The sequence below is a fragment of the Protopterus annectens genome, chromosome 2.part0, assembly GCF_019279795.1.
Source record: "Protopterus annectens isolate FY-2018-M chromosome 2.part0, PAN1.0, whole genome shotgun sequence".
Taxonomy (NCBI): Eukaryota; Metazoa; Chordata; order Ceratodontiformes; family Protopteridae; genus Protopterus; species Protopterus annectens.
This window is the reverse complement of record NC_056728.1, coordinates 605,702,650-605,720,347: the sequence shown is the minus strand read 5'-3', so window position 1 is coordinate 605,720,347 and position 17,698 is coordinate 605,702,650. Positions and strand designations below refer to the sequence as shown.

Genomic DNA, 17,698 nt, shown 5'->3' with positions numbered 1-17,698 from the left:
TGTGTCCCACAGCCACTAAGGCATCACCATAAATCAAACATATTAGTCATAGGAGAATCCACTCTGCGACAGGCAGATGTGCTCTCACCAGGCTGTTTATGGGTAAGGTCATGGTTACTTGTCTGTCAGGTGCCAGAATCTGCCATATCACATACACACTGCTGTCTCTCAATAACAGGTACTGCTATGAGTCTGTCATAGTCCATGTTGGCGTGCCTGACCCGAGATGTACCTCCCTGAACTATATGAAGTGAGACATGATTGAGCCTGCTATGTGTCCCAGGCAGGTACGTCCATAGCCTTAAGCAGCATTCTGCCATCACCCAATAAGATAAATCAAAAAAGTGCCACCAGTCGTAGCAATACTTTGTGGTAAATCCTTTATTGTGAAGTGCTTTTCATCCTGTAGCTTCACCGGACTTCATCAGACAATCCTCTATTACACTCATCACAGTCTAAATACACTCCCACTCAATCAGTTAATTAACTAACAGCACCCACTTCTAATTATGCACCTTATTAACTATTCCTACTAATTCTATTTTAAAAAATGATGCCTTATGCTTTAAAATAGTACATAAATGCATTCGAACAATACTACCCTATAAAATCACCTAATACAAACATATATTAATTTAAAAAAATATATATATATTTAAAACATTTATTTAAAAAAATTAAAAACATTTTATAACTATTTTACGCTAAGGAAATTACTCCCTACGGGTTATACCAACATACATTAATCCCCAACCAAGTCATTTAATTATTACAATAATGCATACAACATCTAAAAAACATTCAATTAGACACTACAGCTTACCGTATATTCTATCTTTTAAGACTTCTCAATTTTAATATACTAGAGATGGACACTACCTCATTTAAACCAGGCCATCTACTAGCATCAAAACACAATTGCCATATCACTTCATGTTTTTCTACTAAAAGACTCATATATCCTCCCCTATCATCCCCTATTATTTGATCAATAACCCTAAATTTAAAAGTATGCCCTTGACCTGGACAAAGACTTTGACAGTATTCCCCACTTGGCCATAATAGACATATGCTCTCAACTAGGCATCAATCCATATGTTACCAGATGGGTAGCACACCAGCACACTGACAAGACACTGACAAAACCCACCTACTCAATATACGGGAAGACATCTCAAGTGATAAACCCATAACTAGCAGCATAACCCTGTGTTCTGACTTGGGGCCTCTGTTATGTGTGTTTTACTCTTCTGCAGTACAGGGCACAACCAGTGGAGTATGGACAACTACATTTGTAGAAGACTACATTCTGGGTGCTGTCACCAAATCCCCTAATGATGTAGACATCCACTAAGAGGGTCTCACGCAGACACATGACTGGTGCCAGACACATGGCCTCAGGCAGCATACCGTACAATGCAGTGTCATCCACTTTGCAGAGAGTGAAATTCCCACAAATTATCACATTACTAACAACATCCTAAACACGCAATCAGTTCTGAGGGATTTGGACACATGAGTTGATGGCACCATGACATTTACCACCATGTTGCTTCCATTGTAAGGGAAAGCCTTCTACATGGCTCATCTCATACATAAGGGTATCTCATCCAGGTACATGGGAGTCATAACATCCCTGTATTCCTCCCTAATAAGGCCCACTGTTGAGTATAATGGCCCTTTCATCATGTACCTCATAAAGCACATGCAGCAGCGGTTCCTCACCAGGGAATACCAGGGCCTCAAACATCTACTATACACGGATAGGCTAAAAGCCCTATCCTTCTACCCAGTTTCATACAGACTCCTCAGAGGTGACCTCTGTCTGGCACACAAGGTGATCATGAACTCCACCTTGATGTGACTGCTGCACATTCGCAAGTCACGCACCACTCGAGTAACCCACACACGCACCCTCAACCTGGTCTGTGACATGAACAGTACTTGTTGGCAGGTCAGCTGTGTGTCCCAGACACTCACCCAGCTGTGGAATGGACACCCTCTCCACATCAGGCCACAGAGTACCTCTTTACCCCTTTGTAAGTGAAACCTGGATAACTGGATGGTAAACAGGACATACACCCTTGGGATACCACCTATGTCCTTGTTGGACTGGGGCATTGGGTACTGACATGCATAGACATGGACTAAACTCTGGGCTAGGCTTATCCTGGCCCCAGGACCAATAGACTAGTAACCTGCCATGATCCTAGGTATACAGATTATGGCCCTGTGTGCTGTGATGGACTGTGTTGTTATGTCTCCACACCCATCACTGCCATCTACTGTGGTGTGTCCCCTATGGGCAACGTCCCAATACCATGTCATGTAGCCACCATCTGACAAATATGTGAGGGGTTCTACAAGTGTATGGGGACAGTCTGGCAACATCTGTGTGACCCAATGACAGACAGCACTGCAACTGTGCTGTAGGGTATCCTCCCTGTAGGTGTCAAACATCCGCAGTACACAGATGTTTGTAATATGTGTACATGTGCCTGATATATGTGGATCCTCTGCCAGACAAATATGGAAGTCTGGCAAACAGCTGGACAATATGTAATAGCTGTTCCCAGACTGTGGGGAATCTGGCTATCACATGCCAGACCCCTCAAAAAACAGTTATCGTACATTAATATCTGGTACTGTATTCATTCCCTTATGTTGTATGCTCGATATGTACACTCTGTTGCTGAGGCTGGCCTATGTCCCCCCACTAATACTGGCTATAAACTGCTGTCCTGCTGTAGAGGGTCAACAGGTATGCTAACCATTGCTCTCAATTGATGATATATGGGTGTGCAGTACACAGTGACCCTACCAGAGTCTATCAGGAACAGTCAGGAAAACTTGGACAATGTTTGAACTGTACCTGTGTGACATTCACAGACAGGGAGGAGCTGATTGACAGTACATCATGTGATATGCCAGCTGTATCCAGCAGTACTTACTGTTACTGTTACTGTTGTCTAAAGCACAATCCATTAGCATTCGTACATGAGTTGACCATTGATGGAGGGAGTTAGAGGGCTAGAGCTGTGATCTATGTCACAGCAGACAGAGCTAAAAGGGAAGCCTGTAGGTGCTGGACAGCTGACTAACAGCAACATGTCATTCCAAGATATGTACTACAGACCTACTGTTGTAATCCCTATTTCCCATAACTGCATCATTCCATCTGCATCCCATTGCATGGATAGTTCTGTTACATAACTGGTATAGTGCTGTACTCCTTTATGTGCAGAAATCCTTTAGTATAATGCTTATGCTATCGCAGTCTGTCTTCATAAAGAATGTCACAGACCTGTTTACCTTAGGCAGCAGCTTGCCTTTTGTAGGTAATGCTCATAAACAGGTGATTGCCTGTGCACCAATCTGTGGCTCACACTTGCTAATTGCATCTAAAACAGCTGAGTTGACTTTTCATTAGCCAATGGCATGGCACCACAGAGCTATAATTAAGGCCTTCATGTAGGCCTTGGCCCTTTTCTTGGCTTGTGAGATGGACATTATCGAGGTGTGGGAACTATAGCATCACAGAGAATAGGTAAAACTACTGTCTACTGTCTGGATTTATGTGTTATGTCCACAGTTTTGCATGCTATGTTCATAGGTTCATAGGTTAGTACTAAGCTAACTGCCCTTGCGAGCCATTTTAAGCCTAGCCAATTATCCCTTGTGAGACTCGAACCCAGCACCTTGCGTTTGTAAGGCAAACACCTTAACCATTAGGCCACCCTCCCTACAGCCATTGTGAATAGACATTCTGATTATGTGGCAGTTTACTGTTTAACAGTGTGGGTAGAGGTCAGTAAGGTGACAGACATATGTGTGTGTCACATGTCATTTGCATCAAAATATGCATGCTGCTGGTCTATCAGCAATGTATGTTTGTAGGGGAAGACTGTGATGCGTGCCCTTGTCACTTAATCATTCCCCCCACCCCTTTCTGCAGGGGTGTTGCGTGGATCTCCTGTTCTAGGTGGTTGGGAGGTATGGTAGGTCTGTAGCAGGTAGTGGAACATACTGCCGCACATGTTGCAGGCTGTAGCTGTGCATTCTGCCCAGGAGTCATACTGGGGATTGTGAACACATTGGGGAACAACAAGCTGTATATGTCATTGAGGAAGCAGTATCAGCTCTGTTGTCACAGCATAACCAGGGTGAGGGTGACCATAACAGTCCAGGTGAGGCATATGCTTCAGGTACATATGTTATATAATAGTGCCATCCAGAGAGTGGTAGGTGACATTTAGGACTCCTATACATATTTGAGAAGTGTGTCCCAACCTACAGGCCTTTGACATGCTAATATGGATGGCAGTGACTACAGTCGCAGCAACCAGTTCTGCTTAAAACTGCAGGGCTCAGTCAGTTATCTGTTGTATTGACAAGCATGTACTTGACGTGAAACAGACTGGAATGGAAACCAGGACTGTGGGTGGCAAAATGTAAAGCATGCTAGGTATGTAAAAGATTGAGCTACTGAGTCAATACTATAGCAGGTGCAAGACATATGTGCATGCATACAGTCTGTCACATAGGATTCACATAAATATGTGTGTTCAGATGGGTATGATGTATGACACTGAACTGTCTGTCATGATTCTCTAGTCTCAATCTGTACTCACTTGCCAATACTTTTGCACACAGAAAGATTTTGTGACAACCATGCCAAAAGTAGGTGGCACAGCTGTGGACATTCTGTAGTTGTCTGTGCAGTTGTCAGCTGTACCTGATATCCTAAGTCTCACATCCATCCATCAATATTTATTTGGCTGTGTACAGGTTTGGTGTCTACATTACAGTCCCAAGTATGCTGTCATTTTGAATTTTTGCTGATGTGCATTACTGGCAATCAGGATATATTTATGGAAACATCTGTTATTATTCAGAACTGAGTAGCCTATTGGGCTAATGCACTATACCTTAGTTAACAGAGTCCTGGGTTTGAGACTTGGTAGAGCTAATTTGGATAACAATTTCAGAAAGACAGAAGATGATTAAAGCCGTTTAAATACTTTTATGTGGGTTTGCATGACCTCCGCTTAAACCTGCACTAATTTTAAGAAAATAAAATAAAAGGGGTGATAGGAAAGTGGTGAAATGGGGGCAAGCAGGAGGAAAAACAATGTGAAAGGCAGGTAGGGATGCTGCAGGAAGGGTGCAGGAAAGGACCATAGCTCTCCATATCTTGTACAGCAACAGCTGTGCAGGTTGTAGACAATTTGGAATTTGGAGCCTCACATCCCAGAGAGAGGGGTGTGGGTGACATAACTATGTTGATTAATTGCTGCAATGATTGATTGTGGGTAGTGTACATGGGGGCAAAATGGAGAGCTATGTATAGGGTGATATATGTTTGTTTTTTGTGAGACTGATGCCCATTTTTTTAAGGTGAATGTGGAATGTTGTGGAAGGGTTATAGGTACATGTGGGGGAGGTAATGTGAGTAGGATAGGTTGCATTTGCAAACAGACAAGACAGACAAGACAGCACACAGTGGTGGTGTATGACACATGAGGGTAGTAAACACCATGGACGGGGAGGGTGTTGTGGAATCAGAGAGCCATGTGCCCCCAGATGGCAGCAGTGAGACTGAGCTCCCCACTGATAGGCAGTCAACATTGCTCCCTCACTGCCCCAAAGGTGGCTGTCCTGGAGGCTGGGGGCCTGGGCCAGCCTGCCCCTCCAGGTTGGCCAGTCTGCCCTCAGTCTGGTACAGCTGAGGGTCAAACCCTTGGTGGGCGATCCTATGCAGCATCCCTGGTAGCTATCACTGGGTGACAACACCCTCTCTGTCCCTGCTCATGGGGGGGATGGGCCCTGTCCCCTGAGGCAGTTCCACCCGTAGGTGGTACAGGAGTGGCAGAGGGGGCAGCACCAAGTTGGGTTCCAGATGTGCTGGGACCCAGTGCAACAGCCGGTTGAGATAGGGTGGGCAGATCCGCAGGAACCAGCCTACCCAGTTGAGCTATGGTGTTTAGTTTTTTTTTTAAGTGTATACATTAGTAATGAACAGAACATTTAAACACTATTTATAGCAGGCATGCAAGGTTGTTGCAAATAACCCAGTAAGATAACATTACATAGCATATGGAACACAGCAATAAATGGGATATCAGTCAGTACTGTAACTGCATGCCAGTAACAGTTATGGCAAAAGGCCAACAACATAGATAATTCAACAAGGTAAGTTAGTATGCAACCATTATAATATATAACAATAATAAAACACAAGGCCCAACCAAGTTTTTGAGAACAACATATATTAAATGTAAACCATACCAATGTACACCAATAATAAACTGTGATGCAGATAAGGGGTGAGGGGAGAGAGAAAGACATTCCATTATTACCAGTATAGGCTATTTTGTTTGCAATAGCACTCTTCTATACTCTGCAGGTCTACCCTCACTTTATGTATACAAGTGCATTATAGCTTCAGTAGCACCTACATACATCTCAATCTATCCACACGGGACAGTATGGGCCAAGCTGTAATACCTACAGATACACAATCACAGGGGACTATTACATGTCAGGGGGACATATATGACTACCAAAGTGTACTGTGGAATGATGTAGTGTGAGTATGCTATTGGCATAAATGAAATGGATGTGAAATCTGTGTCCAAGGGATTTGGCAACAGTGATCAGAGTCTGTGACAGCGTGACACTTGAGAGACATATATCATGCACAGTACCGAGAGTTTACTCTTATCATGCTGTCCTTGGCAGGCATGAGGCTAGACTATCAGCAGACATTCACAGATGCACCAGGCATACAGCCATACCAAGATTACACAATTTTATTTGTTTTATTAACTTGTATTAGCAGTGTACTTGTTGACGTTTTATTTACTGAAGTCTTATCACCTTGCTGAGCAATGCTGTTTACACTCTGGTACATCTGGACACACATATTAGTAACCTATTCAAACAGCTACTACAGCCATTTATTTACTTTCTAATTCTTGTGGGGATAACATCTGTTAACAATACATAACTGTTTCTATACATATTTAGTAGTACTTGTCCCTAAATTCGAGCCCCGGTCTGGGTGCGACAAAATGTACAACATACCTAGTGTTTATCAAACTGAGCTACTGAGCCACTGCTCAGTATTGATTGTCTGGTATGTGCCTAGAGCTCACCTGTTAGCAAAATATGATCTGGTAATAGAGGTAGAGTGTTATACAAGACTGCAGTGACACTTGAACACACATGCATGAGATTCATGCATGACAGAGCTAGTAGGTGAACTGTGTATTAATACATGGAATGCAGGTGTAGACAATTAACCCCTAGTGGGTGGAAATATTTGTGAGGTGTACAGACCATATTGGAGTGCTGGGTTGCCTACCTGACCAATATACAGTTGCAGATGGTGTATTTGCAGTCTACAGCTATTACAGTTTCATACTTGCCTGCAGCAGCATAACTAAGATCAGGAATGCACATAGATGAAATGCAACGGTTAACACAAGACAATCCTGAGATACACACTATTATACCTTGGCCATTCCTATTATCGGTTCAGATCTTAGTGCAGAACAAATATCATTATGCATTTATTTTGTAGTACAGCTCCACATCTGCAGTTTAAAATGCTCTTTATTAGCTAACCTTCAGTCAATTAGTGGTATTATTCCCATTTTTACTCCACAGCACTTGTAATACTTGAGTTCATGACCAACAGCCCAAATACACAGATATTGAAGACCACAGCTTTATTAGAGGTGACATCATGCAGTGATTGGTATACATCTAACAGTCTTTATTGATGGACACTTCATATAATGCAGGTGTTGCAAGAAAACTGAAATTCCACAATTAACACAGTAACTATTTTATTTCCTTAACATTATGAATGCAGTTGAACTTTATTTCCTTAACAGTATTAATGCAGTTGACCTTTATTTCCTTAGCATTACTAATGCAGTAGAAACTTTTATTTCCTTAACATTATTAACGCAGATGAAGCTTTAATTACTTGACATTATTAGGTTTTATGCTTTCATCTGTACTGAACTATACCTGGCATTACACTCAAAGCAGAATATAGCTATTGGCAGTCACTAATGTACTCTTTCTTGTTTATATGACTATAGATTGCAAGATGCATCTGTACTCACCACACCCATGGCGCAACCTGGCCAGGCACCCTGCATGCTCCTCCAGGTTGTGAGCTCTCTCCTCTGCTGCTGTGGGGAGAGAAACATACCATTATGCATACCTGTCTACCAGATATTCATACTAGAATTTGGTAAAACAATGCTTACAATACTTACAAACTTGTGGAGCATTATCATACCGAGCTTCTTGGATCCATGTGGCCAAGAAATCACCCTTCCTATACTTCAGATCATCATAATGGTGACACACCTGCTCACCTGTGTGGTAATACCAGTAGCATTGGTGAGGTCATGTGAGAGCCAGTCCCAGGCCTCTGATTTATATTCCAACCCCTGGTGCTGGCCCTGCAGCAGCTGGATGTCATGGTCTTTTACAAGGAGTCCAACCATGACCCTCGACTCCAGAATGCCCCACCGCTGGGCCTGGGAGCATGCACCCTATACAACTCCTGCCATAATCTCTGCCAAGATCAAACTCCAACAGATTCTGCCTGTATTCCTGTCTGTTGCACTTAAATATGGCTGTTTTCAGGCCCTTTGCCGCCATTGGCCCATTCTTCAAAATGTGGTGCCTCGCTTAGCACCATGCAGACCTGCTGCATTTCGCTGAGCTGTGCTTAAAGTAGCTATGCTTAACGGTCTGCAAACCAGCTTAGCTGAGCTGAGGACTGCTTAAACTAGGATTGCTTAGCAGTCCAAAGCAGCTAAGTGGAGCTGCGTGCTGCTAAGCACTGCTAAAATGGATCATTTTTAAGCACTGATTGGCTTTGCTTAGCAGTGCTTAGCAGAGCTTAGCTAAGAGCAAACCAGAATTTAAAAAACGAAATAAAAAAAATGATTTGCTCATTACTACTAGTTTATTATTATGTGTATGTATTTTCTGTATTTTAATTTGTTTATCTTGTGTAACTGGAGCTTTTCTCCCTGGGTCTTCACTGATAATGGGCTTCTGGCCCAGCTGGACCAACCCGATTAGCAAATGTCAATAGATACATATATATATATATATATATATATATATATATAAATGTATATAATATTGCTATCAGATATAAAGCCTGTCTGTGTTATCAAACCATGCACCTACTAAACACAGGGCTGTGACTCTAAACATTCAGCTACGTGGAAATGTAGACTACTGGTATGCATTTCTATGTAGCTGTCAGCTACGTTTAAGTACTGCTGAGCACCACACCATGCAAACCCACTCAGCTATGCTTAAACTTGACCTTACCATTCCTAATTAAATGTATCCGGTTTCTATTTATAGATATCTGGCACGTGTCCATAGTTAAGCATCACACTGTGCTGTGCAAACACACACACAAAAAAAAAAAATAAAAATAAATTTAAAAAATATTAACTTTTTTTATTTCAGTGGTGTACACTGACTATCCAGCACTTTCACAGTGTAGGGGGTGTGTTACTCATCTCCAGACACAGTAATACACCCCCTACACTAATTCAGTAACCGTGTTACATGGCTATCCCTCAGTAGCATGCCTTCATTAATATGGAATATGGATTAATAGGGGGATTAGCATACATGGCCATGGTACCTTCCGTATAGGTCTTCCACTATTCTTACATAGATTTTATTAAATCCTCAGGTAAAAGTAAAATATTTCATAAAAACTGATGAATAACAGGTCTGTCTTTAAATGTGACAGTGGCATTTCCATTATAATATAAAATGTTGTTTCATCGTATTTGATAAATGTCTGATGTTCCAAGCCTTATTAATTGACAAATTATTTTGTAATGCTTTCTTATATAAAAATTCTACTGCAGGCTATGAGTATGTACCGAGATAATTTTACATTAATTGTTTACATTTGTACCCCTACAGGTGGTCTATCACGCCACTGATGTATCCATCATCCTTCTTGTTTAGTGTGCCTAGCACAGCTTACGTTGTACTAACCTGCATTAACTTGTTTATTGGAATCAATGGCAGTGTGGCAACTTTTGTGTTGGAGATGTTCAATGATCAGGTATTGTTTTAAAATGTCTTTTCACAATGTTGGAAATGTTTTCATTTCAAATAAAATCTGCTTTATTTAAAGGTGCCAAGACAATATTCAATCTTCCAAGAAAAGTAAATTATGTAGTATTTAACATATTGAAAGCAATGGTAGCCTTAGCAAAGTTAAGTGCTGAGTTCAAAGTCCACAACATATAAGTCCATTCCTCTGGGTTGCTCCAATAAATAAATACCAGGCTTCTGTCTGACATTATGGACTTGATTCCAAAAGACTTGCACTCAGTGTAAGTGACCACTTACACTGAGAGTAGGCGGAGAGCAGGTGGTTTGGAATATGATCCATGGAGTTAGCCTATTTATATATAGGCCTTACACCAAAGCAAGTCACTTACATTGAGAGCAGGTTATTCAGAATAAGGGCAGACTTGCACTGAGAGCAAATCTTTTGGAGTATGGCCCTATATCTTGAAGAAAATACAGCTCTTCTTTACAGCTGTTGCTCTGATCTTCAGGTTCAGTTCTTCAAGGGTGGTTGCTCTTTAATTCATGGACTGTCTTAACCCCTCTTGTTTTTGGCACTTTGTTAGTATGGGACTTCTTTTAAAGATGTAAATCATAGTTTCTATACGCTCATCATGCAAGCATTTAAAGCAGCATATTTGCCATTACAGTTATGTATTCACCATTCAAGTATTTTTAAGCACTGCATTTGCACTTTTGCATCAGATTTGCCATTCTTACAGGCATTTCCACTTTTTACTGAAAAAAACAACATGCTATATTACAGTTGATGCCTCCAGATTTGAAACCACTGTTTTTGTGCTACTGGAATGGTTTGTGTATACACAAAGGGCCATATACAAAGTGGTGGTTAGACCCAAGTTTGTGATATGATTGCTAAGACCAATCTGTATAATTTTACTAATTGATTTTGTTGGTAGAGTCAGTGAACAGGAGCATTGTCAGTTACAAAGATACATTCTTTACTTAATACATTATAGCTAGGAGAGCCCAGTGCATACACAACAATGAAGCACTCCTCGGAGATGGTGAAGCGCTTAGTTTCTGTTTTAGACAGTTATCTGCTGAAATGAAACAGTGTGTTACCTTCACATCAGACACGTCTGTATATTCTATAAATTGTTTGATACATAAGGCACGTTTGTATATACTCTAAATTATTTGCTATAGTTAAAGATGCAGGTACTGGCGTGGGTCACAAGAGTTTTGTAATTCTTTGAATGCAATATCTGTCTCATGGTCCACTTTATTTATGTGGTCATTATACCTTTGGTGAGGTTTTGTGGGGACAAGTAACATAACAATGGCAAAGTGAGGCATGCATTTTCTATAATTTCCTGCTAACCGTGGAGAAGCTTTGACCTGCTTTTTCACCTCTGAGAATAGCCAACCCTTTACTGTCTCAATGTTTTCATTCTGAGGTCTAGCGACTCTCCTTCCTATTACATACTCCAAAAACTTAACCTCCATACTGACTACTTTACTGCTAGCACCACCTGCCTTATGGAATTCATCATTTCCTGCAAATGACATCATCTATGTAGGTCATTGCATAGTGGACATGAGGATGCAGGACCCTGTCCATCAATGTTCTGAAGGTAAGTGGAGTGCCGTGTAATGCAAAGGAGAGGGTGTTGTACTGAAACATCCCTTCGGGATTAGAAAAGTCTTTTTTTTCTTTGTTTTTTTTTTTTACTTTTTTCTATGAGGATAATTTGCTACTTCCTTTCATCAAGTCCAATATGGTTAAAAACCCTGTCTTCAGTAGCAAATCTAATATGTTGTCTCTGTGACATAGCATAGCTGCTGAACTTAAATATTTACTAAAGCCACTTACAGGACCTAATGATTCCATGTGGCTTTGGTATCAAGCCTATAGGGTTGGTGCATGCATTCTTAGAGTCTGCAGTTACCCCTTGTTGGAAAATCTTCCTGATCTCTTCCTGAGCTGCCTTTCTTTGAGATTTACTATAATTGAGTAGATTTGTCCTGTCCAAAAACTCTTTGTTCCTCAGTAGAAAGCCCTGTAGTTCATGTTTATGGAAGCTTTTGAAAGAATATCATCTACCTGCACCATAGGTATAGAAACAAGTGTTCTCCCTTTGTCAGTATCTTACCACTGGCTACCAAGATGACTAATGCTGCTTGTTCTTCTTTCCAAGGCTCTAGGACATTAATCAGTTTATCTGTCCTGGCCTACCTTTAGAAGTTTAATTACTTGCATAATTTACTTAGTTTTTCTTTTACTTTAAATGGCCCCTGCCATTTTGTCAAAAATGCATTTTCTGCAGTGAAATCTAAAGCTAGGACCTAATACCACAGTCTTAAATTCTGCACTTCCTCAACTTCTGTCATATATGCTTTGCTGGACAGCTTTAATTTTTCCCATATTTTCTTCTTCTAATGAAATTACCTTTATTCTATGATGCTATGTCTAATTTCTAGTACATTTTTGTATGGGGTATTTTCTTCTTTCAGTGTTGTCTTAGCTATGCGTAACAGTCATCGAGGGTGTCTGCCATAAAACATTTAAAAAGGGACCGAGTCCTGTTGATGTTGGTGGAACTTGCCTTACAGCAAACAGTAAGTAAGATAACATCTGTCCACAGTTCTAATCTTCCCCAATAACATTTCTTAGTGTATATTTAAACATTCTACTAGCCTGACTGTTCAAGGGAGGGTGATAATCAGAACTCTTGAGTTCCATAACTTTAAAACAATGATGTAGCTGGTGCATTCTTTTGGACAGAAATGGGGGTGATTTGGCATATAAGAGTCTCTTTTGATATGGCTTCCCTGGAAATTAATGAAACAAATACATGCACTTTAGCTTCTGCATTATTTGTATGTAGTGGTATGGCTTCAGGGCATTTAGCAGCATAGTTTAGAATGACTACATCGTAGGGGAACTTACTTTTTGGTCTTGACCATTGCTTCAGTGATGGTCAGAACAATCCACTCAAAGGAATTCATCATATAGCCATGAGAATTTGGGGGCTTGTACCTCAGTTTCCTGCAAGATTGTTGCCATCAGGAAAGTAGAGCTCATGATTGTAGTATAAGATTATACACATCATTACAAGAGACTTACCTATACTCCTGAAATGTATACCCATCAGTGATTTCAAAGACTAATTCCTGGTACAAATGCATCCCTAAAACTAAAGCAAAAAGATACCATCTACATGCTGACATGATTTGCTAACTATGCATGGTAAAACTGTTTGCACAAATCAAGCAGACCTCAAGTAAAGGAGTATTTGCAGAAAGTTATTAAAATATGTGATATTTTCCATGTTTGCATTAATAATGCAAAACTGAAGTGTACTGCTGTTACTTTGGGGATGGTGTACACAAGCAGTAGATGTTATTAAAAATTATCTGATGATGGCTCATTCTTATTCAAAAACACGAATGCTGATTGGACAGCCCAACCCGTGTGCCCATTGTAAAGCAAACATTTGTCAATAGAAAAAAAGTCTGGCCACTGAAGTACCGTTGAGTGGCCAGATTTTTATACTGGCATATACTCACTTGTCAGCAAAAAATGTAAAAAATCAGGTATACTTCACAAAAAAAAAAAAAAAAAAATTAGAAATGTACCTGATTTTCCTTGTATTTAGGCTGTCCATTGTAAAATCTTGGTGAAAGAAAGAAAAAAAAACAGCAACAGAGATTCTCTCTTCTCCATTACTTTCCCTGCACTTCACTGATATGCGGTGAAAACATGTGAGCATAAGTCATGTATGCATGCACAGTATATCAGAAAAGGCAGAAGAATGCAGAAGAACACTATAGCGGCATTATACAAGTCAATATTTAAGAAAGAAAAGCAATTTCTTTCTTAAATGTCATTTTATAACAGCAACAACCCACTCAAGGGCTTCACCCTCCACATCCACTCACGGGTTATTGTTTAAAAATAATGTGAAAACATAATGGGTAATACTAAGACATTCTGAGATATAAACATCTGTTTGGAAAAGCATGTATGACTCTTACCAATATTTTCATAATTGCATTAATTTTACATTGTTTTTGTTCATTGTTTATTTATTTATTGCATTTCATAACTGGAGTGATCTAACTGGGCAATACAAGACCGATTTTCATTAGAAGCCCTGGTCGAATTTTAGTACCTCGAGATGAAAATATTGAAAGTGAAAATCTTGAACCATGGAAATTATCCGAGGGCAAGTAAACACTCGCCCGTTGTGGGGAGATATGCCCTTTCCCCCTACTGTAGTGCAATCCCAGAGTTGGTATGTATAGTAAGGGGGGTGTGGGGGACACAATACCCCACATCGGGGCCTTTCACCTAGGTGGGTTTACGATGGTACAGTATGTAGTTTATAGATTTAGCCAAGTGTTTACTTGCCCTGGGACAATTTCCATGGTTTGCAATTTTTACTTTCAATATTTTTGTCTTGAGATACAGAAATTCGACATTTCAGTATTTCAACCTTTGAAAGTGAATCCATATATATGTGTGTGTGTGTATATATATATATATATATATATATATATATATATATATGTATATGTGTGTGTGTGTGTGTGTGTGTGTGTGTGTGTGTGCGTGTGACTCCATGCCAAATGCCAGCAAGATGACAAATCAAAACTACAGGAGAAGAGTGTATCCCAAAAACTGCTCTTCTCCCAAACATATATGTATATATATATATATATATATATATATATATATATATATATATATATATATATATATATATATGTATATACACAGCTATAGATATACTAACCCAGAGATTGCCATGCCTCAGAGAAACTGGAATATCCCAAGAAATGGACATCTCATATTTCTTTTTTTGATCATTCAGCCTCCATATTTCAGGTCTTGCTCTAGCAGGTCCCAACATTTCAAATGTTTACCCATATCCCCATATATCTCTCTCTCTATACATACACATATATATATATATATATATATATATATATATATATATATATATTTTTTTTTTTTTTTTTGTCCTGTCAGTCTATGTAACAGTAATGTAGTTGTTCGACCAAAAACAGGATACATTTATATTCTGTACTGAGACAATGTATGGTATATTTTTGATTCATTCTTTAAGGTTTGTACAATAAATGTGGCATTTCTGAAAATAAAAAGGAATAGTTTTGCATAACTGCAATGAATTTGTTTACTGCAACATGAACAGTGCTTAAATGAAATGGCAGACATCTAAGCTATAAAATGATAATATGGAGATTTTAACTCATTAACCCCGAGTACCGTCACAGGATGCATCTATGGTTATACCCGAGTGCTCACTGAGGCGAAAGCTATTCTTGTGCATTACACCCGAGTGCCGTCTGTCAACGTGACTATGTTTACAAGCATAGTTTAACTCCACTGATGAAAATTTAATTGAAGAGGTACCTGAACTTTGTTAACTACCTTCTCAACTTTATTTTCACAGTGGAGTTAGGTATAGCTTACATAGGATTTTTTAAAGAAAATCGGCAAAGGAAACTGGAAGCCATGATCAATGATCCCAGGTCTGTGCTCAAGGTCGAACGTTTAGTGGAAAAGCTATTTTAACTTTCATTTTCCTCTTCCTTTTTATTCTTGATTTATTTTTTATTTTATTTTTTTATTTTCCTGTGTCTTTTTATTCTTTGAATGGAATAAGCTGTGTTTACGGACTTCTGTAAACGAGGGATGCTTGCATGGCAGCATTCAAACTGATTCTAATTGGATGTCATTAGAAAAAAATGTAGTTGAACCCAGTGACACGCCTTGCGCAGAAATAGTAACACTTTCTGCTTCACGGAGGCTTCTACTGCAAGGACACCAAGAAATGCAAGCAAAAAAAATGTCCTTGTTTCAACTTTTCAAGTTCTTTTATTTTTCTTTGTGGAGTTTTTAAAAACGAGTGGGACCAAGGCTGCTGTAGACCACCAGCCTGGAGAGAGGCATGGAAAAGAAACGCTGGGAGTGCTCATCTCTTCCTCAAGGTTGTAAGTGGGAGGAAGTGACCCGAAAGTCGTGTTTGTCTGCCGGGAAGAGTGATGTATATTACTACAGGTTAGCATTGCGGTCACCGCTGTGTTTTGATTAGGGATGGTCTACAGGGAGGTCAGGACCGAGTAAGTAGTTTGCATGGTTGCCAGAACCGTGGGAGATCTTATAGACTCTGTCGGGGTGCATATAAAGGAGGTGGCGAAATGTAAAATTGAATCGAAGTCAGTTGCATCGAATTGACTGCTGTGATAATGATGGCAATAATGCTGCAGGCCGGGTGCTTCCTGAGGGGTGGGCTGTAGTTTTCGAACCTCGCTGTTTTTTCTCCCCAAAATCCATTGAGCAGGTTTCTTTTTTATATTCAAAGTACACGGGCGGTTAACTTTTTAACCACACTGACAATAATTACAAGCAAAAAACACTAAAAGGCAAGCACCTACTAAGCGGCAAGTCTGTAAAGAGTAATCCAGTAAATTTCTTATAGTGAAACGCTAGCTCCTTTTTACAGGGATTTTTACAGGAATATGATGAACGCCTTGCAACACCAATAAAAGCGCACTTGATGCAGTTAACAAAAAGCTGAACGCAAAATTTATTTAACAGTAAATAAGAGCGTTTTCGCTGTAGCAGGACTACAGCGAAAACGCTCTTATTTACTGTTAAATACATTTTGCGATCAGCTTTTTGTTAACTGCATCAAGTGCGCTTTTATTGGTGTTGCAAGGCGTTCATCATATTCCTGTAAAAAGGAGCTAGCGTTTCACTATAAGAAACTTAATGGATTACTCTTTACAGACTTGCCGGTTAACTTTTTAACTTTGGTTAACTTTAACGCATTGTGAACACTTTTTGCTCAGAGAATTTTATTTTTAATGCAAATTAGTTGTGTGTGGTGTTTGTTGCTTCTCTTTTTTTCATTTGGTGGACAAGTCCTTGTGAATGGTGTAGATTTTTTTGGGAGGTTATGTCAGATGTACACTTGAGCTGCTCCATTTATCTAAGTGTAAACTAATGGGAGTAGTTAATGGACATTTGAAATATAGGTGAGGAATGTTTTAAAAGCTTAAGAGATATTTGCACAAATAACTTTTCAGTAAAAACATTGTGTGTTACAGAACTTCTGTCTGTAAATTTAGGACTAGTTTTAAAGGAATTTTACAGTATGTATTATGCAGGTGTCTCAGCGTGCTTAGCTGTACTTGGATTTAGTTTTCTGAAGTCTTTTCCCTCACTAAGCAGTAGCTACCATATATATATATATATATATATATATATATATATATATAAGCAGACTGTATGAGTTAAAAGGAAAGTGTTTAGTCGTGCTTTGGTTATGTGTTTCTTGGTGGATCCAGAGGTTGTGGCTCCCCACCTGATGTACCTAGGAAATATGTTTTCATGTGGGAATATTGTCAGTCGTGAAGAAAAACGAGCCCCTATTTTTTTCTGCACATGTTATAGGACAAAAACTTCGTGACTGACAGTCCCAGCATCAACGATTGACCGCAGCAGTGACATGTAGATGTCAAATTTTAATATTTCAGTACATTCCTGTGAGTGGGAATA

The 17,698-nt window shown here is 39.7% G+C and overlaps 1 protein-coding gene across 1 annotated transcript in view; it reads left to right on the top strand.

Moving 5' to 3' along the window:
- Positions 1-17,698, top strand: part of LOC122792759 (phospholipid-transporting ATPase ABCA1-like) — a 2,266,772-nt gene that overhangs the window by 1,868,224 nt on the left and 380,850 nt on the right. The window contains exon 37 of the mRNA XM_044060333.1: positions 9,988-10,132. Coding sequence (XP_043916268.1) covers positions 9,988-10,132 — 145 coding nt within the window. The remainder of the gene's footprint in view (positions 1-9,987; positions 10,133-17,698) is intronic.